This window comes from Mesocricetus auratus, unplaced genomic scaffold (genome assembly GCF_017639785.1).
Source record: "Mesocricetus auratus isolate SY011 unplaced genomic scaffold, BCM_Maur_2.0 Super-Scaffold_4256, whole genome shotgun sequence".
Classification (NCBI taxonomy): domain Eukaryota; kingdom Metazoa; phylum Chordata; class Mammalia; order Rodentia; family Cricetidae; genus Mesocricetus; species Mesocricetus auratus.
This window is the reverse complement of record NW_024429182.1, coordinates 101,468,511-101,491,091: the sequence shown is the minus strand read 5'-3', so window position 1 is coordinate 101,491,091 and position 22,581 is coordinate 101,468,511. Positions and strand designations below refer to the sequence as shown.

Here is a 22,581-nt window from a genome sequence, read left to right as displayed (position 1 = left end):
ACACACACTTTTGTATTTATTTATTTGTTTGTTTATTTTTGAATTTTAGAGACAGTCTGTGTAACAGTCCTGGCTGTCCTGAAACTCGATTTGTAGACCAGGCTGGTCTCGATCTCACAGAGATCTGCCTCTGCCTCTGCCTCTCTGCCTCTGCCTCTGCCTCTGCCTCTGCCTCTGCCTCTGCCTCTGCCTCTGCCTCTGCCTCCGCCTCCGCCTCCGCCTCCGCCTCCGCCTCCGCCTCTGCCTCTCAAGTACTGGGATTAAAGATGTGTGCCACCGCCATGCTTTTATTTTTTTGAGATTGGGTCTCACTAAGTAGCCCTGGCTGTCATAGAACTCACTATGTGGACCAGGCTGGCCCCAAAAATCACAGTGATCCACCTGCCTCTCTCTGCCTCCCCAGCGCTGGGATTAAAAGTATATACCACTACTCCCTACTCTCACACACACTTTTAAAGAAACAAATAGTAAGAACTCAAGGAAAACACATTTTGTCTTCCATACCTTGCTTATGAAGTTTTGAGTTTGCTTTACCAAATTCCAAAAGGTACCTACCCTTTATAAGATAAGACTTCTCACCCATGTGAAATGATAGGTATGGAAGGAAATCCTCCGTTGGTCACACTGCAGAGTATTTATGCCTGGGTTTAGGGGCAGGCTGGACTATGTCTGCAGTAGCTTTAAGAAGATCCCATTCATTTTTTCTCCAAGAAACCCTCCCCTCCTTCCTACCTCTCCAGCTTTCCCTATGGTTTCTCTTTAAGAACAGGTTCTTCTTTGGTTTCAGATGGTTTCTCCTTTAGATAAGAAATTCATCAAGGTAAATGTGCATAGCAGAAGAGGAAGGTTGACAGTCATAAATATCAAAACAAGGAAAAATATCATAGGACACAAAAGAGGTCATGGGTGAGTCACAGTGGCTCAGATGAAAGGACTTGGACTTGGAATTCTATTCTCTCATTGTGTGATGAGCATTTTCTTTGTCCTTGTGTAATTTCCCTGCATGGCTCCCTTCTCTTTTTGGGTCTCTGCTGTGGCCAGCTGCATCCCTGTGAGAAACCCAACACCCTTATGCCGAAGGAACACGTCAGTAACTTTGTAGGATAGAAGGGTTTGGGGGGTTCAAGTTAGAGAGACAATGAAGAGTACCCCTTTCCTTGTTGAAGTGACAAGAAGAAGAAATCCTTTTTTTTAAATCCCTGTGAGCATCGTGGAAGGGAAAGTGGATGCTGTCATGAGAAGTTAGAGATGTCAAACATTCAGTTTTTTTTCTTGTCATCAGTTCACTGTGCCAGAATGGGTCATTATCCTGCAACTAGTATCTACCCTGCAATCCAGTTCTCTCCCAGCCAGAGAAGATGCCGCTGGTATCCCTAACACTGATTCATAGACCTCCATGCAATGGAAGGAAAGTCTCAGGGTCTGTTTACTTAAACAATGCTGCCCTCCACAAACAGGAAGGAATGACATGTTTGCCTTACAGAAGGAAGAAAGCACATAAAGACCAAGATAACTCTGGGCTCTTTGAGCCAAGTCCTCAGCAGAAGAAGCTTTTTCCCTCAGTGACACTTCCCAGAGCAATTGTTATAGTAGACACACACACCTTCCCTTAGAGAATGTGGTCCCCCATGGTCTTTCAAGGAAGATGCTTGTTTTATCCCAGAAGAAGATGGTTTTCCCAATAAGAGGAAATGTGTCAATGGCATCTTTTTAAATAACAATACTTTTTATTATTGTAAGAATGCTCTACATGGATCCTCTCCTCCTCTGTGCCTTCCCATGAGGAATCACCCACTGTTAGCAGCTAGAGGATAGGTCTCCAGGTGAAATTGCCATAGGAAAACCACTTGGTTGCTTGGAATAGTTTCCCTCTCATTGAATCACAGACTGTGCAGCTGGATGATGTCATCAGTGATAACAGAATTCCAACCCTCTCCTCCACCACCCTTTATAACAGAATTGGTTCACCTGAAATTGCCACCCACCACAAAAAAAAAAAAAGGATTCTTCAATTTTCTTTTGCTCTCTCAACACAAATGCTTTCATTTGCATATGTGAATCTACATTTTCCTAGTCTAGAAGCTAAGGTAAGATGGATTGACTTGGCTCTGTTCCTCAAATGTATAGTCCACACAAAGTCATCAAAAGTGCATTTTCAGATGTCTATTGCAGGAATGTTATGGGTCCTTCATGTCCAAGGCTTGACCTCCAATTTCAGTAGAAAAGCTGAAGAACATTGTTAAATTTAAGAAGGTGTTTAATTTTTCCCCCTGTCTTTGAAAACACATTTTGGATCAATTCTATGGTGATTATTTTATCCACCTCTGCGCCCCTCATCTATGAAGCCTCAAAACACGTGTGGGAAATGCTAGCTTCTGATTTCATTTATAAAATCCAACCTTGACCTCAAAGCTGTGATTGTGGGAGATGCCAGACATTCAGAATTATTTACTGAACTTCAGGAGAGCCGTCCAATCACATAAACCCTGACTCTTAAACAAAAGCCTCTTCTGGGAGGAAAGATCAAAATAACACTCTGATGATGCAATCACTTGAGTGAGCAAAACCAGACTTCACCATGAAGGGGAATTTTAAAGAAAACCACAGAATTTTCTAGAGCACTTTGTCCATTTTTGAATGGTAGCTCTCGGGTTTCACTCCCTAGTCAGATTGTCCTTCAACAAGAGCTCAGAAGCTTCTCAGGAGGTGTCCGCACCCGGGTGAGGACCCTATGCTATTCATCCTCAAAAGCTCTCTCTCATAACAGGGCCTGAGACCCAACAGGAAAGCACACACAAGGATCCACCTGGAGCCATCAAAGGATGAGTCTGATTACTGGTGTCTCTGGGAGAGTTCAGCACAAGTGATAAGGGTGAGAAACTAGAAGAAAATAAATGAGATTCGTGGGGTCATTTCAGGGTGGGAACCGCTGACCATTCGCCCACCCAGTCCTGGATCTTAATAAGAACATCACATTGGTAGTTGGTACCTGCCTGAAGACCCTCAAGTGATTACAGCTGCCATACCACCACCTGCTATAATGACATCTGCTTCATCTGTCATAGTGTGAACCAGTGATGCAAGTGTTAAATGTCAACCCAAGATTCTTGGGGAGTGAGAAGGGGAAGGCTTTTGTCATGTGCTCCACAACCCTTCACAATACTCCTGGGGGCTATTGTGATGGAAACCCAGGGATGCCAAAGAAACCTAAAACCACCCCCTGCCCCAGAACCTACTGTAAGTGACTCCATGCTGCCAGTTTTTCCCTCTTCTCGGTGGCAAGGAGATAGCAAGAGTGCAAGAAATATTTGTGCAACGACAAGGGAATAACTGCAGCCTCTGAGGGAAGATGCTGCTGCCTCCACATTTATCCTGAAGCTCTGAGTGGAATGACACAGATTTCATGACAACTGAACCCTCCTTCTATAGCACTAACTTATGGGCTTGCCACCATATTCTTTAATACCTTAACATCGTGGATTTCAAGGTGGTGGTGGTGATTCAGAACATTCATGTCACGATGCTCAAACTAACAATGTGGGCTTCTACATTTGTCTGCTTAAGTAAATGGTATTGAATTTCAAAAACCCAGATGTCATTTCCATTTTCTGTAGCCCGAGATAAGGAAGTTCTATTCCATTTCCAGAGAACTCCTGGCCTTGGCCATGACAGGGTTTCCAGCCTTTTTATTCCGTGTGATTTGTGGTGTTGTTGTAGCAAAGCAACCCCTTTTGATTTGTGGACTCGGGATTTGAAACTTTGGATGCCCACACTGAGAAAACAGCCTGAGCTGCTTCAGTCACATTTTTGGCTTCTGTTCCCACCTGAGGTCTGGAGAAATTAGCAAGCATTTATAAGAGGTATTAAAGTTTTTTTTCATAATAGAGACCTAAAGCACTATACAATCCTTGAAAATGAAATGGTACTTAGAGAGAGAGCTCTCTGAAGCCAGCCCCAACTTTCAGGAGATTATCCTGTGGAGGACATCTAACCTCCAGGAGCCACCATTGAGTCTGGAGGCAATCAAGAATGTTTTCTGTTCAGAAAACTCCCTTAAAGCCCGAGGTGCACAGTGAGGTGATCATGTGGATCCCAGTGAGGGGCACTCCTCTACCCTAAACATCTTTGGGAGGGAAGTCACAGCCCATGCCACACATTCTGCCACTGAGTTTAGAGCTGTTAGAACATGTTTGATTAGAATTCTCCACAAGAACTCTGCATATTTGAAAGCTAAGAAAGCCACCAGAGTCTGGACACTCTGTGCGTCCTTGCTCTCTGGAGGCAAAACTCTAGGACACCACACAAGGTGATGCCAACAATATTTTAGACCACTTTGAAGATTTAGGTGTATAAGCTTTTATACAACTAAAGAAAGAGATGAACCAAGAACCAATGAAATTCTCCTCTTGGCCAGAGACTTCCTGGCTGTTTTTGAGATGGGCTTCCCCCATGTTTCTTTTTTTTTTTTTTCAGTTGGATGGTCCCTATGTTTGCCATTCCATGGCTTTGTGTATTCACTCCTGCTTAAAAGCCATTCTTCTTCGCAGTACCTTCTTATATCCTGCTGTGCAGACCCCACAGTACCTCAGAATAAAGGGATGTTTGCAGGCCCTGTTAAATCACCTGTTCTGAATTTTCCCCTTGGCTATGCAGCTTCAGGGTTCATATATCATCATAACAGCTACTGCACTGATACATGAACAGACTCTCATCTATCGGTACTTTGATGCAAACAGATATATGCATGATAGATAGATAGATAGATAGACAGACAGCCAGATTTTAGCAATGGTACCTGTCTATCTTTTTTTATGAAGTGAAGAAAAATGTTCTCACAGTTTATATAATCATATGGCTTCCAGATAAAGCCACTCCCTTATATTCAGTCCTGTCTCAGGGACTTCTGAGTCACAAGTGAAATCAAGCTGAAGATGGAGTACAGTCTACCTGGAGGCATTGGTTGCCTTAGAAGATTGCACCTTCTACCTGGCCTGTATGGGAACACAGGAAAAACTGGAAAAGGAAGGCACTTCTATACCTAGATGAGGAGGATAGAATATATTACTGATGCAGGCTGGGACTGAAAAGACCAGTCCTGTTCTGGGCATTCAGACACGTATGTCATGTAAATACTGGGTTTAGACATCAGAGCAATGTTTGACACATATCCTCACAAGTAGGCAAGACCTTAAATTGTCATATAATTCAAATAATCCTCCATTGGAAAAAAAAGGAAAAACAAGCATTCATCATCTTCTCTCTTGAGTTAAGACATGGCCAGGTTTCCCTTTCTTACTTTTCACAGTGACATCCATTGACCTATTCCTCACATCCTTCGTCAGATGCACAGAATAGGGGTACATCTTACTTGGCATACCCAGCATTCTGCATCCAAGTCTGTGTAGACATGTATGTTCCTGGATAATTTTAGAATACCAAACAGACAAGCTAGCAATATATTCAACCAAAGTCTCAACCTAGAACCCTAGGATATATCAGAAATTATGAAAAATTTGCATATCTCCAACCTCTAATTTCTCTGAAACTTGTTTGCCCAGAAAATGTGTCAGTATAGCTGCTTCCCCTTGATGGGGGTTGGCCATTACTCTGGGTAGGCCAAGGGGTTAGTTGTAATTTTCCATGAACCCTAATGACAGAGCAGGACTGTGGCCACTTGTGCAGCTTCCCAGACTCATTTCTTCTGTTCCCCTTCTCCATATGTCTTCCGTTTATACAATCACATTTCCAAATGCCTGGATCCCAGAATGAGTTGACCATTCTTTTTGGTTCTTCATGGAGAATGTGCTTGCTCTCCTTCCTTCTAGCCATGTCATTTTGTCTTTGTTTTCTTTTTTTGTTTGTTTTCTTTTTTTTTTTTTTGGTCTTTTGGATCTTTTCCCCACCATGGTATAGGCCTGTCCCAAACACTGGGCACCTCCCTGAATCCCCACCCTTCCCTAGTGTCTCCTTAACACTTGGCATGGTTACATGGCAGGCAGTATTGCACTTCCTTGGTCCTACCTTAAATGTCCTGTCTTTTATCTCCCAAGCTCACTATCTGGATAGGGTAGTTAAAGGTATGGTCTTCCTCTATTTCCTGTTGTCTTTGTGTCTGTGTTTGTGTGTGAGCATAAAAAGAAATGTGCATATAAAAATGTATATACACACCATTAGCATGACAGTGTCTATATGCTGCCACATCCCTAGCTTTGTCACAGTATCCATTACCTAATGAGGGTGGGCTTGGGGTCACAGAGTGGTTAATAGACCTAGAATGTTGTTCTTCGCCCAAATCACTTAGGTCTGTCTGTGACATTACCATTGTGTTGTTGTCCTTCCATCACCCCTGTACCCTACCCCCATACCTTCTGCCCTCTCCACCCCATCTCACATCACCGCATCCATTCCTCACGGCCTCTGGCCCTTCAGAATTCAGATACTGGGAACCAGCCTGGGTGGCCTGCAAAAGGAAGAGGCTTGAGAGCAAGAGAAAACAATATTGAGGACTGCATTCCATTACTGTTGTGTCCCTTCATCCAACAGCCACACGTGGAGCGCCCACTGTGTGCTAGGAACACATGCCAGGCCCTGGAAATGAGAAGTAGGGGAGCCTTGGGGAGAGGGGTTCTGTTGCTTTCTGTCTGTTTTTTTCTTTACAGAGAAGGCCTGGCTTTGGTAAGTTTGTTCTTTGAAGAGTATCCCCTCAAGGCAAAGTGATTTATAATATTTACAACATTTACTTAGGTGATGTCTGATTCTCCACAAAGACCTCATAGCTGTAAGAATAAGACTTGGATTGAAACATTTAAAAGACCCAGCACTTCCTAAGAAGAAACACCACATCATAGCTTTTTATCCTTGGGTCTAAACATAACACCTGGCACAATACATGTGTTCGTGTTAGGGGCATGTATTCTGCAGTCAGAACTTGAATCCCAGCTCCCACAGTTGATAGCCAGGGTGACCTTGGGGCAGGTTATTTTACTATTGCATATTTATCTGTAAAATGAGCATGATGGTAGGTCTGCCTCACGAGGTCAGCAATGATTACCAAGCACTAACTAGTCCATGGGTGGGAATGTTGCTGGGTAGATTTAAGTTGCACTATGTTATCACTGTATTCTTATTCTTTCTCTTGACTTGAAGGACTCTGAGAGCTAGATTAAAATCAGAAGTTGTAATAGAAAAGAGTAAATTGGCTTTCTGAAAGAGAGAATAACTTTTTTAAAAATTAAGGGAAAGATTTAGGGAACTTTATTACTATGTTTATTGTTGCTATGACCAAATACCTGAGAAGAAGCCACCTAAGGGAGAAAGAGTTTATTTCAGCTTACAAGTTGAAGGCATACTGTCCATCGTGGTGGATAATGTGCAGCAGGAACATGAGGCTGCCAGCCCCATTACATTAGCAGTCAGGAAGCAAAGAGAAGACAGGAAATACTGCCAAACTCCAAAAACCTCAAAGTCCACCCTCAGTGATCCACTTTGCTCCAATGAAGTTCCACCTTCAAAAGGTTCCACAACCTTCCCAAACAGCCGGGAAACACATGTTCAAATATGAGTCTATGGGGGACAGTTTACATTCAAACAACAGGGACCAATAACGGACTAAATGCTTTTCAGCTGGGTCAGCCTTGCCAATACAACAAATGTATTACTAGGACCCAACCAGGATAGGAAGCAAGGTTCCTTGACTTTAATACACTGGCCTTTGCTGAGAACAAAATCATACCAGTAGGAAATAGATGTATGTCAGTGTTCTCCTGGGACAAGCATTCAATACGCCATCACCATCAGAGTGTAGACTAAATTCATAATGGAATCATTATTCAGTGGGCTGCTCCTTACTGTGTGAAGTTCTTTGCACACATGAGTCTTGAGTCCTGTTAATTTGTTTCAAAGAAAACAGATTTAATGCCGCCTATTTGGTTGAAAAAGGAAGCTGAAGTTGAGGGAGTTTAGTGGCTCACCCAGGTTACACTTCCGGAAAGTAGGAAAGCCAAAGCTTTGGACTTTCTAGTCATATACAGACTTCCAACATTTTACATTCTGTCACCATGAGTCAACAAGAATGCCTCATAATTCCCAATATTTTACATCCAAATCACATATGCCAATCATATCCTCCCTGGAAAATAGTTTGCATCCTTTCTTAAGTCACCTGCCCCAACCTTTAGTTTAGAAAATCTCACTATTAGACCTTTATCTGGCTGAGGTCAGTGAACCAGAACTTGCTTTAAAAGACAAATGCTTCTTGGCAAAATCTGGATATGAGCCAAACTGCACCTGTCTGGTGTTCTAGTGCACTGATTCTCAAAACCAGTTCAGAGATCTGCAGGGGCCGGCTTGAGACTTGTCAGAACAGAGCAGGTGTTTTGTAGTTAAAAGAAAATCTTACTTGTGTTCTCTTTCCAATTGCATTGGTAGAGAGTACGCAAATACTATTCACTTGCCTGGTCTCCTAACTGCCGGGAAATGCAGATGCTACACATGTACAAATGTAGAAATGGCTCTCTTTGCAGTATCTCCAGTCTCTCAGAGAAGACTCAAAAGCAAATAATTTCTACAAGTGTGACAAGGGTATGATGTGATAAGGGTGTGACGTGGTAGTTTGGAGACCTCACCAGATTAGGCAGGGGGCTTTCAGATTCTGAAATTTGACATGGGGTTTAAGAGAGCTACTAAAGGTTTTTTGTAAGTGTCGCAGCAGACATTTTTGATTTAGAAGGCTCCCATTAGGCCATTTTTTGTGAAAAGGGAATTGGGGGAGAATATTAGGAACAAGAAGGTCAGTTATACTAGTGGTGTCATCTAGGTGAGAAAAAAATGTTGATCTTGTGCAGGGAAGTGAATGCAGAGACCAATAAGTACAAGAGAACAAAACAGGGAGAAGGGAATTTGGTAGGGAGGCATGCTGCATGGCTGCTTACTACTCTGCGAGATTCCGAATGGCTCCTGATGCTGGCCAGCTGCAAGGGGGATATTGAGATGAAGTAGTCCCTTGTCATTTAAAGGGCATCGTTTCTTTTGAAAAGCTTAGCCCTTCTCTAAATCTTAAAACTACATTATTTTGGCTCCAGCAAATGCCTGGTGTGAGTCCTTCCATAGGGGATTGTTAATGTCACTCAGGCTCTCTGAATTATTGATGAGTTTCAGGGTTTGTGGAATTAATGAGCTTCTGCCATGGGGATGGATAGACATATTGCTTTAAGAAAGTCAGCAAGTTACCCTGGAGGAGGCTTCCTCCTGCTGGCTAACAGGGGTGTGATGGGCGCCAGAAGCAAGTGGACCTGTTCCAGTCACAAGTACTCTGAGGCCCCTCTGCAACCAAAGGGACTGAGCAGGTCCTCAGGGTGGAACTTGGTTCATCTGAAGAAGCTGACAGTGGATAAAGTGTCCCTGTGGTCCCATATTAAGTGCTCCCCTCCCCTGGGTGCCTCTGAGAAGCACTGGGTGTCTACAGTACGCAACCAGAGGAATTCACAAGAACCCTAAAGGCAGGTTCTGTGGAAGATTATTGCAGCAATATGGGGGGAAAAAAGAGTTCCAAGGCCAAGATGGAAGATGCTCTGAAAATCAAACAAGGGTTTGTTTGTTTGTTGGTTGGTTTGTTTGTTTGTTTGTTTGGTTGGTTTTTGGTTTTTGAGACGGGATTTTTCTGTGTAGCTTTGGAACCTGTCCTGGCACTCAATCTGTAGACCAAGCTGGCCTTGAACTGACAGAGGTCCACCTGCCTCTGCCTCCCAAGTGATGGAATTAAAGGCGAGCATCACCACCACCTGGCCGGGATTTTCTTTAAAAAGGTTATTTGCATTCATGTGACTAAGATAAAAACTGAAGTGTTTTCGGAACTTACTTGATAACAGAGGTTTCATTATTTTTGTTGGTTGTTGTCATTGTTGTTGTCTGAGTCAGGGTTATTAGCCCAGGTTGACCTGGAACTCTGTATAGCTGAAGATGACTTGGTCTTGCCTCCACCTGCCACAAAGTAGAATTGCAGTTATGGGATACACACACACACACACACACACACACACACACACACACACACACACACACACACACACACACACACACACACAGTACTGGGGGACCAAACTTGGGACCTCATGCATGGTAGGCAAGCAGTCTACCAACTGAGCCCCACATTCAGCCCCTGAAGCTTCCATTTAAAGACCCCTTACCATCAGTCCTTCAGAGTTCTCTATGTGAACAAGTGTTTAAAATCTTAAGACCCACCGGGCGTAGGTGGCACATGCCTTTAATCCCAGCACTCGGGAGGCAAAGGCAGGCAGATGGATCTTTGTGAGTTCAAAACCAGCAAGTTCCAGAACAGGGTCCAAAGAAATACAGAGAAACCCTATCTCAAAAAACAAAACAAAACACAAAAAAACCAACAACAAGAACTTAAGACCCATCAGATGTGGGTGACACAAACTTGTTATCCCAGCACTTTGAAGGCTGAGTTAGGAGAGGGATCACAAGATCAAGATCAGCCTGGGCTACATAGTAAAACTGTTTCAACAAACAAACAAACAAATAAATAAATAAATAGATGTAAGACCTTCCAGGGACAAGGACAGGTGTAGAAACACAGAACAGAAAATGATGACAAAAGACATCTTCCTCTACCAGTCAACTAGCACGGAGTCTGGCATCCAGTAGGTGATATATAAAATGTGTATTATGAATAATTCGATCAAATCGGATGTTCTGACCTTCTTCCTTGAGTCAGTTTTGCTAGAAGTACCTAATGGATCATGTTATACATCAAGAAACTGAGGCCAAGACAGGAAGGTAGCTTTCTCAACCACTATCAGTCAGGAGGGAAGAAGCAGAACCCATTTCTCTCTGATCTGCTGATTCATTTCAGGAAGTGCATGGTGAGTGCCTGCTGGATGAAGGCACCAGATGAAGCCCGCAGTTGTCTTTCTGGAGTCCACATTCGAATAGAGGGAGTAAGACCATTAAACTAACTGAAAAATTAATCAATAACCAGAGTAATCGTCAAGGCAGTCTGCTATGGAAGTGTGAGGTGATGATGGATTGACTGGACTCATGATACTGCCCATGTTATATCAAAGCCATTTGCATGGCATGGTAACCCTATGACCACATCACTAGGGTGCCTCTTCTCTTCAGAGAAGCTAGTATTTATGAGCCCTAAACACTGGCACAGTTTGGAGCAGCAAAGGGTTACTTTCCACTGAGTGCAGTCTTAGTAAGGTTATACAAAGTGAAAACCAATCTAATATTAATGGCTCTTATATACTAAATACCCCTTGTGGTGCTGAACAGCCAGCTCTCAGGCTTACTCGGTTCAGTAACTAGCAAATATCATGTCATTTAATCTTTTCATGGCCTCTTTCATATCTACAGATATGAAAACTAAAGTTCAGAGTTAATCTGTAATCTTCCTGAAAAACAAAGTCCAATGACCACGTTAAGATCTGAGTTGAAGTTTGTCAAGCTTCACGGTCCCCATAACAACAAAACACGTTTTGTTTTTTAGTTAAAAACTTGAGACTGATGGTGTGAAGTTGGAAAGTCTCTGAAAATCTGGAAAATTAGTTTTTAAGTGTGTGCATGTTCTCACACACAGTCAAGTTTTATGTGTGAATGTGAGTGTATGCAGGCCACAACATGCTTACAGAGGCCAGAGGAAAACCTGGGGTGTTGGTCCTCACCTTCCATCCTGTTTAGGGCAGAGTCTCTTGTTACCACTACATGCACCAGGCTAGCTGGCCTTTGAGTTCTAGAGATTCTCCTGCCTCAATCTCCCATGTCTAAGTAGATGCAATGAGATTACTGTGTCTGGCTCTGTGTGGGTTCTAGGGATCCAAACTCAGGACCTCACACGTAGACCCTGAGTACATGGCAGCAATCATTGTCATTGCTGCCCATGGCATCTACCAGGACTATATAGACCAAGTCTACCTCATCACAAATTTTTGTAAATAAAGTTTTATTGAAATATGTTATGCTCATGACTCACAAATAGTGTATGCTTGCTTTGGCACTACAGTGATTATAACAGATTCCTTATCATGTTGAGACCCCCTAATGCCCCTATGTTATAATTAAGAATATTGGTGCTCAAAAAATTTAATAACATGCTGGCTCCCATGGCCACAGAGTCATAGAGCTGTGACTTCCAAGTTTGTGCTCACAAATTACGAGTCCCCTCTGCATCTTAGGAGATGCTGTATCTTACAGCAAAATAAAAGGACCTCTTAATATTTTTAAAGCTTTCACCTTCTTCCTCTAATATTAACTCCAATATAAGTGGTTTAATTAAAGGCAATCCCTGGCTAGTTGGACAAAAATTTAAGTGAGACTAATTGAAATACCAGAAAGACTCTGTTGCTGAGATCACTTTGGGTGACTGATCATGGTGACTCAGTCAGAACACAGAGCAGTCACCTGAATGTCAACCCACTGTTCCGAGCACCCAGTTTTACAACTTTCTTCTTGATCAGTTTTGAGGATAGCCAGGCTGGTAGCCTCCCACACACATTCTATGTTTACTACAAACTTTCTGTGTGATCCCCACTGAATTCTGAGTACACACACAACCAGTGTTCCTTCCTTTGGGTGGAAAGGACAGTGACTGTGTTGACTGGTTGGCATCTGCATTGACTATCTCAAAATGAAACGAACATTTGGTTTTTTTGTTGGAATAAGACTCAACTATCTAAAGCCCTTGAACCATAATGGAATTTAATCTTTGTGTGCTGATTTTAATATGTATTTTTAAAAAGTCTTTGATATGTGTGCCAGGTTTGGTATTAGACAGCCACATTCACATTTGTTGTCTCTTTTAAAAACAATGAGTCACAGATTCGGATAGTTCAGCTGACAGAGTGCTCACCTAGCATTCATGAAGCTTGGACCTTAATCACCACCAATACATAATCCAGGTGTGATGGTGCACACCTGTAATCCCAGCACTCAGAAGGCAGAATCAGGAAGATCAGAATTTCAGGGCCATCCTCAACTGCGTAGCAAGTGTGAAGTCAATGTGGGCTATGTCAGACACCCAAATGGTAATATGTTTGCTTTCCCTGGTTTCATGAGAGAATATTTACTTTACAGGCAAAATGTATAGGTGTTTTCTGCTCATCATAGTAAAAACATTACAAGCCATGGCTTCCCTGGAGGCTGGAGCAGAGGAGAGAAAGAAGCCAGGGACAGCATAGTTTGGGTTGATAGCCACTTGGAGAAGAGGGTTGGCCGTTAAGGAAATAAGGACTGGAGTGAAAGAATAGAAATGAAGATAATTTAAATGAAAGACTAGAAGCTGAAGTGAACTATGAAACCTAACATTTTCTTAACCATAAGTAATTTCCTCTTTTGGTGTTAGGTACATATCTTGTGCATGTACATGACACAGGTGTGGAGACCAGAGGACAATTTTTATGAATCAGTTTTCTCTTTCCATGTTAGGTTCCTAGACTCAAACTCAGGTCATCAGTCTTGTACAGCAATGGTTTTTACCTTCTGAGTCACAAACTCTGCTGGGCTTGAAAAGTTAGTAATTAAAAACCCATAAGTCTATTTGACTACTACTAAAACATCCCCACCTTATCATGGGGTCAGAGCAGAAGAAATAAGGTCTAGGTATTGTCCTATTCTTTTAAATTAGGTCATCCACAACTCAGATGGCCCTAGCTGTGCCTAGTTCCCGCAATGTGCTTTCGGTCTCCATCTAGACACTTGGTTATCCTTTAGTAGGATGCCTGCCTCTCAAGAATAAAACTAGGTATCAATAATCTCTGTGCCCACAGCTAGCCCAAAGACGATGCTTAACATGACAGGTGGATAGATACACAGCTGAGCAGCTAGCACCGTCTGGATCTTCCTTTGTTCTGGAGACCGGTGGCAGGAGTTTGTCTATGTTGTGACAGTCTCCTGAGCTCCTCTGATATAAAGTCCTTTTCAAAGTATAGTATAAACACAAGCCCTCTTTCTCAAGGCAAAGACTGTTATTGTCTAGGAGAAAATGAGCCAAATAAATGAAAAGCCTAAGGTCAACTAAAAACGTCCCCACCTTATTTGCAAGAACTGAAAAAAAAAAAACAAGTAAAGTACAGCTCAAGGCCAAGTGTGGTAGCACACATCTTTAATCCCAGCACCCAGAAGGCAGAGGCAGGAGGATCTCTGTGAATAGTTAGGAAAGAGACAAGGTGGCCAAGCACAGGATTGAGGACAGATGGAAGACCTCTTTGATCAGGGTCTAGCAGGCTTGATCCACTGACTGCATCTCTAAAATCCTGATCATTTGTGAACTGGGGGAGGTGGAGATGGAGATGCTGTGGGTTGCAGACCTGCCCCTGCTGCTTTTGACCATACCCTCAGTAAGTCTCCTTACTTCTCTGAGCCTCGGCTGTCTTCGCTGTGAAGTGAAGGTTCTTTGCAGCACCTGCCTCCCCGGCCATTGAGACTGGCATGTGTGAAAGCAACATACAGGCAGGAGGTACAGCATGAGTGCAGAGGTTGCTGTTGGGCACCAGCCCTTGACGCTGTGCCTTGTCTTGCAGAGGGCTGCCCTGGCTTGTGCAATGGAAATGGAAGATGTACCCTGGACCTGAATGGGTGGCACTGTGTCTGCCAGCTGGGCTGGAGAGGAGCTGGCTGTGACACGTCCATGGAAACCGCCTGTGGAGACAGCAAAGACAACGATGGAGGTAGGGATCTGGCACCTGTGAACCCTGGGCTGTTCCAGGGATAGGAGACAGAGAGAAAGGGGTGGACATTGCTGGGTTAGCAGGGTGCCAACATCCTAATCCACAGAGAGGGTACTTTGGGACACAGAAGACTGTGCAGGTGGCCTAAATGGGTGATATTGCTAGTTAATGCATTTTGATTCGTTAAAATAAGTGAACGTAAGTGAAGTTAATTGGCATCTATTGGCCAATGGAGAGAAGGCATGGAGAAGCATCCTCAGCTAGCCCTGTGGTGGAATGCTTACTTGGCCAGGGCTTGAAGAAGCAGCCTTCTTCTGTATCCCAGAGACCATGAAGGATGCTCCTCCAGGGGAGGAGGTTCACTCACTTAGATCAAGGTCTCTCTTCTGATTCTGAAGGTAGCCCTTCTCAGGAACACCAAGGGACACATTCCCCTCACACTCTCCCATCCTTATAGGTTTATAATAATATCTGCCTTTGCTTTTTTTTCAAGTGGTGGACAGCCAAAATCCAAGGGAAGAGGGGTTAGTCTTATGGACTATTAACTCAGGTTAATATCCAAGTTAATTCCAACTCTAACCTTAACCCCACCTGAAGCTTCCATAGGCAAGGTACTGGGTGTCTCTGAGCCTTACTCTCTCCAATTATAAAGTTAGGCAGTTTGCCTATGAAGGTTACATAGCCATACAAATCAGCTTCCATTTCTCTATTGTGTAAACTTGTACAATGTACTCCATAATATACTCCATATTCCCACCTGGAAGAATCTGCTTCTAGCAACCTCAGTGAGTTACTGGAAAAATAAAGAAGACAGATATGAAAACAAAGAAAGCTTTTCTTTCTAACACTGGACACTGACACACTTAGCAGCTGCTTTTGATGTAAACCGAGAGACTTCCTCGTGTTCTGCACAATGTTAGAAATTGGTGAACTAGGAACTTGGCATCCTACCTTTTGGAAATTTCTTACCTACAATGTTCCTACAGTCTCAAATCCTATAAGGATTAAAAGGCCAAGTGTGTATGTAATGTTATGGTCACTCTGGTTCATTTGGCTGTGTTGGCTCTAGGATCCTAGAATGGCTTTAGAGCACTGATGTTTGTCCAGACTGCCCTACAGCCATTCTTTCCACTGCCCAAATCCAGAAAGCAGGCATGCAGATAACCCCAGACTAGAACTACGAGAATAATTATGAACAAGGTGCCCCGTGGAGTTGGGCCTTGATCCCTGAGCAGAGGTATGTGTTCTCCAGAAATCCCACAGTGTTGATATGTCCCTTAATCTAACTGAAACTTGGAGAGATCATCCATCATTCAGTTACCCAAACATGAAGAGTCTCTTTTGGAGGACCATGTCTTACACCAGACACAGAGATGCTGAAGTCCGGTCCATCCTCCAAAGATTCAGGGAAGGAGAAAGCGCCAATGTTGAGTGTTAATGGATTGTGCTAGGTGTAGTTGCAGGATTATGTGCTAGCTGTGGGAATGGGAAAACACTTATCAGGAAGGTGACACTAGATCAGGAAGGAGTTTTATGTGAGGGAAGAGACATTTTGTTCTCAAGAGATCATATAGAAAAGGGCAGGGCAAAATGAGGAAGGGTATCAAGCATCCTTGTCTTCAGACTTTGTCTTTGGGAAAGAGATGCCCATCTATTGTCTATACGATGCCCTCAACATCCCTCTCCATTTTCTTGTGTGGCTGCAAGGCCAGGGATAAACAGTAACATTCATAGAAAAGTAGGAAAAAGGATTGAAGCCACACTGGGGAATCATTTCCTTCCCCAGAGTCCAGGGTCTTGGCCCAAGCTTTCACACAGCTGTGGAACATCTGGGAAGCTAAAGAACTAAGCGTCTTTGTGATTTTCAGAGAACATATAAACACACACACACACACACACACACACACACTCATGCAAGGACAGGCTACAGACCACGGTTTGTTTGTTCCTCTCCATAAAATGCAGAACCAGTGTTTATGCCCCAGTTGCCATGCTTCAGAGACAGCCAACACTGAAATAACTAGTTTTCACAGAGGACCTGGGCCCACAGTAGCCCCAAACCCCATGTCATAGGAAATGATCCAGACCCTAGGGAAATGGAGCCTTCTCCAGCTGCTCTGAGCAGTGAGCCAGCAAAAAGCAAAAAAGAACAACCAGAAAAATCCCCAATTGCAGGAGAACATGCCTCATACATTTTTGAAGCATATTATAGAGCAAAATGAGTTTGTACGTACTTTGTGGCAATGCTGTACAAAAGCCATGCCGTGAGTTGGTTCATTTGCTCTACAGATGTTCACTGAGCATGTGCACTGCATCAGGCCCTAGCTCCCAGGGCTTCAGAAATAAACCTGAGAGTTTCTGCCCTTGCTAAGTGCAAGATCCAGAGAGAGGAAATGGGGGTAACTATGAGTTACCTCCAGCTGCCACAGAAGAGCATCCAGCCATTCAGGCGATATTGGCAAACACCTCAGAGGGAACTGGATTTCCCCAGGAAGACCTCCCTTAGGCCATCACGACTGGAAATAAAACCATCTCAGGAGGACAAGTCTTTGGAATTTTGTTCTCAACTGTGAAGTGAGAAAATGCCTCACTTTGATAGACTCTTAAGCTCAGTGGCCTTTCTATCCATGGAGAGAGTCCAGAGGAAGCCCCAGAGGGTCCCTAATTTGTAAGCTGGCATGGGTGAAATGAACTACAGGTTCAAAATGGGCAAATATTAGGTCTAGTGGCTTTTTATCTCTTGGTCTTGCCCAAGCGGAGACAGTTTAGTAGAAGGGAAAGTAGGGCCATATTTAGCACTATTTTCCCCTCAGCCAAGCATGCATGCTCTTGACTCTTGCTGTTGACAAGGCACCACACTTTTTTCTGAGGGGATCTAAGGACCAGTGAGTATGGCCCAGTCTCCCTCAGGAAGCTCACAGTCATTTGAAAGAAATTGTTAGCCAAATGGCTAAATCTAATGGAAGGAGAATGAAATAAGCACCTTCGTGTCAGCCAAGACAAGGGATGCAGCATAACGCCAGAAAGTAATTCATCAGGATAGAGAGAGTGTACAAGAGGCCTGCTGAGTGGTTTAAATGACTCAGGGGCTTGGAGGAGAAATTAGCAGAGTTTAATGTCGAGTAACAGGGATAGAAGGAACTCCATCTCCGTCCTTCTCCCCCTACTCTCCCCTGACATGGTGCAGACAAGGAAACAGGGAAACAGAGAGAGATATGACCTCATATATCTCATAGTTACACAGAAAACCAATAGCTTGGCCCAGACTAGGACTCCAGGCTCCAGCTGAGCTACTGCATGTAGAGGATGCCTCCTTCTCCCGGGGACTCTCTCCCTCCCTGAAATGTGCAGAGTGTCTACCCAGGACTGTAGAGGCTCTGAAAATGACACAGAGTGAGTCTTCTAGAGCATGAAAGAACTCGTATCATTTGACAGCTTGTAGCTCAGTGGTGCACTCATGCAGTGACATTTTTGAGGAAAGTGGTATTGATGTCGCTAACCCTCTCCCTAGGAGAAGGACACAAGGGCTTAGCTCTTGTTCTAGCCAGAACACACCACTGGCTAGGAGCAGTCTGTCAGTGTCCTGGAGGCCTGGCTGCATTACAGCCTTTCCCTATACCCGACTTCCTTTGTCAACCAAGGTCCTTCAAGCTACCTGAGAACTCCCATTTCCTCCTTTTCATTTCCCCAACTTTCTAGGCTTAAAGCAATCTTTTTCAAATTCAAGTTGAATTCCAAGGTTCATTAAGAATGTTATTGCAGTGTTTTTAATCTGCGAGACAAAAAAAAAATGTACACAGTATGGTTGAGTTGGGAGCATCTTTATTGGCTTGTTTTGTTTTCACGCATGGTTGTTTGTTGTCTGAATTGAAAACCAGAAAGCATCTGAACGTGACTGGGGATCAGTTGGTCTCCCAAGCCTCTGTGGGGTTGCTCAGTGTATCTCAAATGCCCTCAGACTTCACCCCACGGAACTGGGTGCTGAGAGGGCCCAGAGGGACAATCACTGGGGCTCGACACTCACTCACCAGTTCCTCTGTGTGTCTCACTCGGATGCTGATGACCACTGCTTTCTCCTATCTTACCCTATGTGAATCCTTCATGAAATGCAATCCCACACATCTTATCACATGACACACAGTGACCACCCATAAATTCCCACGTCCACTTCAAAGGTGGTGAAACTGTGGTCCACCTGTGCTAGGTGACATTACCTCAGGGTGTTTCCACTGGTGGGGGGTGAACGGGGTCACAGTAAAAGCCACAGGTTATAGCTGTAAAGTGCCTCAGGTGAAACTGTGGTCCATGGGTGCTGGGTGACATCACCTAGGGTGTTTCCATTACAGGGTCACAGTAAAAGCCACAGGTTGCAGCTATAAAAGATGATGAGGTACTATAACACAAAGATGAAAATCAAATCCTGCAGATCTTCGGATCTTCATCATGCTGACTGTGTGACCACGAGTGAGCTACTCAGCTTGTCATTTACAAGCGTCAGCTCTCTTCCTTTCTGCCTGAAATCACAGAGCATCACATTTAAAACATATATTTATATATAATTTTCATTGTAATTTTGCTCCCTGTGAGGTTTTATACACCCTTTTCACACAAAGGTATAGCATGTTTTGTATATATTGGTGGATTTTGACTTTTTATTTTCTTTATTAAAATCCACATTCCAAGCTGGGTATGGTGATTCACACCAATAATTCTAATACTTGGGGGACACAAGCTCAAGAGGATCACAAGATCAAGGCCAATATGGGTTTCTGAGTCAGACCTGGTCTTTACAAAGTCCATTGCTAACAATTACATAGTCATAGAATAGAAAGTCCACATCTGTCTCATTTGCAAGGCTCCCCCTAACAAACTTGTAGGCAGAGCCATTTACATACAAGGACACAGAGTCTCAGAGAACTGAAAATGGTTACACAGCTTCACGCAGTGGACCAGCGGGAGAGCTAGACTAGACAGGAACTGTATCTGTAAAGAAGATGCCAGAATAAAAACTCCACTGGAATTTAAACAGCCAGATCCTTTTTGATATAGTTTCTGAAGTGGCTTCAAGGTATCATAATGTCTTCCGATGCTCCTGGCCCCATGAAAGACAATCGTGGGTGGCAATACACCAACTGACAGATGCAGCCCAGAAAGAGAAATTGCAAGAAAACTGCAAACAAAGCTCTCCATCCTTCCTTCTGCTCCACCCCATCTCCCACTGTGGGAATGGAGCGCTCACACAAAGCCCTAGAATCTGGTCACCCTCCAGACTATCTCTAAACCACGCATTTCTCATGATAAGAGACAAGAGAGAAATTGACCTTTAAAAATCTTGTGTTCCAAGGAACAGATAAAGATTTCACAAGCCCTTTTGAAAGAAGGCACAGAATTCATTATAGCAAATGACAAAAACTTCTGTGAGATGTGTACAGAAAGGGGAGGTGCACCCTACCCTCCCTCCCCTGGGCCTCCCCCAGGGCAGCTTACAGCTTGCTGTAAGATAGTTCTATGGCCAGACTGCAGACAACAGCAGATGAGGTTGGCCTATGCAAGCTTGCAGAGGGAGCAATGGGCTCTTCCCCGACTTACAACCACCAGTTTAAGCAAACCTGGAACAGCCACAGTAAAACAGTTTCTTCTCAGCAATCCTGGTCTGCATCTAAGCAGTCTCTTCTCTAGGCTATATGCCACCCTAGGCTGAGGTGGGTCCTCACTTGGGGGATCTCCAATACCCCCTGAGCATCCCTTCTTCCCAATGAGAGGGCTGAGCTCCTCCTGTATGGTTTCTGTCACAGCTCATACCCTCAATGGACCTGGACAAACTGATTCATCTGTTAGATGTGGGAGCCTCACATAACCATCCATACATTTGTTCTTTTACATGGTGAGCGGATGCTTGCATGGGCAAAGTGCTGTACTATGCATTGGAGATGCAGAAATAAGCAAGTCAGTTCCTGTCCCAATGAACACGGGTGAGGGGGACCAGAACACCCAAAGCATTGATATAAACTGTGAGTTGTGGCACACACCTTTAATCCCAGCACTGGGGAGGCAGAGGCAAGTGAATCTCTGTGAGTTCCAGACCAGCCTCGGCTACAGAGGTAGTTCCAGGGCAGGCTCCAAAGCTACACAAAGAAACCCTGTTTCAAAAAACAAACAAAAAAAGTAGACTGTGGAAAAGGCTAACATCCATATATGCCGAGAGATGAGGGACTGAATTCCATCTCTACCACTTGACTCGCAGAGTACATAGAGTATATCACTCCCTCTCAACCCCAAACCAATACCCTCATTTGTAACAATGAAAAAATTAGCTCAGCCATTACTCTTAGGCAGGCAGCTTCATTCATTCTTACCAAGGAGGATGCTGGCAGGAGAGAAAGGAATTTATTACCAACTGACCATTCAGGGAGAGTAGTTGTTGGGGGTCATATAGCAAAGGAGAAGCCATTTCTAATCAAGTCCTTAGGATAGGTTCCCAAAGAAGAGCCAGGCAACCAGCAGAGGGCTCCACCCATTTTCCATGCCACAGCCCCTGACTGTAAAGCTCTGGGTATAGTCACTGTGTGGGGAAGACACCAAGCCTTCACTTGCTAAGTCCATCCTTTACAGCACTGGTGTCTGGATAATCCCAAGAAGCTGGAGAGCTTCCAACCAGGGGCTTTCATGAGCACATTGCTGCTCAGTCCTACGATGTCCACGTCTAGAGCGACAGCTTCCAGCCTAAATGTCTCCCTTCTCCCAGTTCTGCAGACCATCTGATACCTACCTGCAGGGCAGGCACTGGAAAGGACTGAGATGAGGTGGCACAGACCCTCGTGTGGGAGTGTGCACAGTATTTGAGTACCCGAGTCTCAAGTTCAAGGGCCAGGAATACATGATCCCCTCCAGAAAGTTCAATATGCCATCCCAGAGATCATGGCCTTCCCCACTCCTTACCCTGCTGCTTTTCTCCTAGCCACACCCCTCTCTCTCCTTTGTTTTGCCCTCCACTCGCATCTGAGGCCATTCCTGCCATGACCCTGCCATGCCCCTCTACGCTCCAGGAACCCACGTTTTCTTCCATTCCTCTAGACTGCCACCATAGAAGAATGTGAGGTTTCAGAAACTCAAAGAAAAAAGGAAGTTTCTGGAGAAAAATAAATCCCTCCCAAAAGTTAAGTTCTTAAGTTAGGAGAATGTTGCTGAAAAAAAGTGGAGGACTTTGAGGGTAATTCTGTTTGACTAGCTTTTCCTTCTATGATAAAATGAGGATCCCGAAATGAAACTACCAAATATATGAAACATAGACAGTTTATGAATCCCAATGTATTTGTAATGTACAGCTAAATGAGTCAAAAGGTACCCAGAAAATATAAGTATTTCCAAACCAGAGGTGCTCCAAAATTCCAGGTTGGTTGTTTCTTTCCCAGAATTCACTTTTCTGTCCAAAGCACTTTTCCTTATCATATATGTTTTCTAAAACTTATCATCTATGGCCAAGAATATTGAATTGTGAAGGAGCATATACACACATATGCATATACACACATACACAGATGCATGCACACACATACTCACATGTATATACACATTTACATACACACAATTACATACATGCATGCATGCATATAAATACACTAGCATACACACATACATATACAAACATACATGCATACACACATACATTTACATACACACATACATGCATATACATACACAAGAACACACATACACATACATGCATACACACAAACATAACACACGTACACATATATAAGCAAACACTGTAGAGCCGACATGAACAGTGTTGTAGGCTGCCATATGCTACTTTGAAAACAAAGGTTTGGCACAAATGCTGGACTTATCTAATGCAGCTTTGAGAGTGAAGTTTGTGGGTCCCATTCATTTAAAA

At 43.7% G+C, this 22,581-nt stretch overlaps 1 protein-coding gene across 13 annotated transcripts in view; it reads left to right on the top strand.

Annotated features, from left to right (window-relative positions):
• The window catches only part of Tenm4 (teneurin transmembrane protein 4), a 735,641-nt gene that overhangs the window by 605,326 nt on the left and 107,734 nt on the right, over nt 1–22,581 (top strand). For 10 of the 13 annotated variants that reach the window (XM_040728397.1, XM_040728368.1, XM_040728396.1 and 7 more), the window contains 2 exons: nt 6,051–6,077; nt 14,541–14,687. In XM_040728397.1, coding sequence (XP_040584331.1) covers nt 6,051–6,077; nt 14,541–14,687 — 174 coding nt within the window. The remainder of the gene's footprint in view (nt 1–6,050; nt 6,078–14,540; nt 14,688–22,581) is intronic. The other 3 variants (XM_040728393.1, XM_040728378.1, XM_040728375.1) reach the window with 1 other exon arrangement.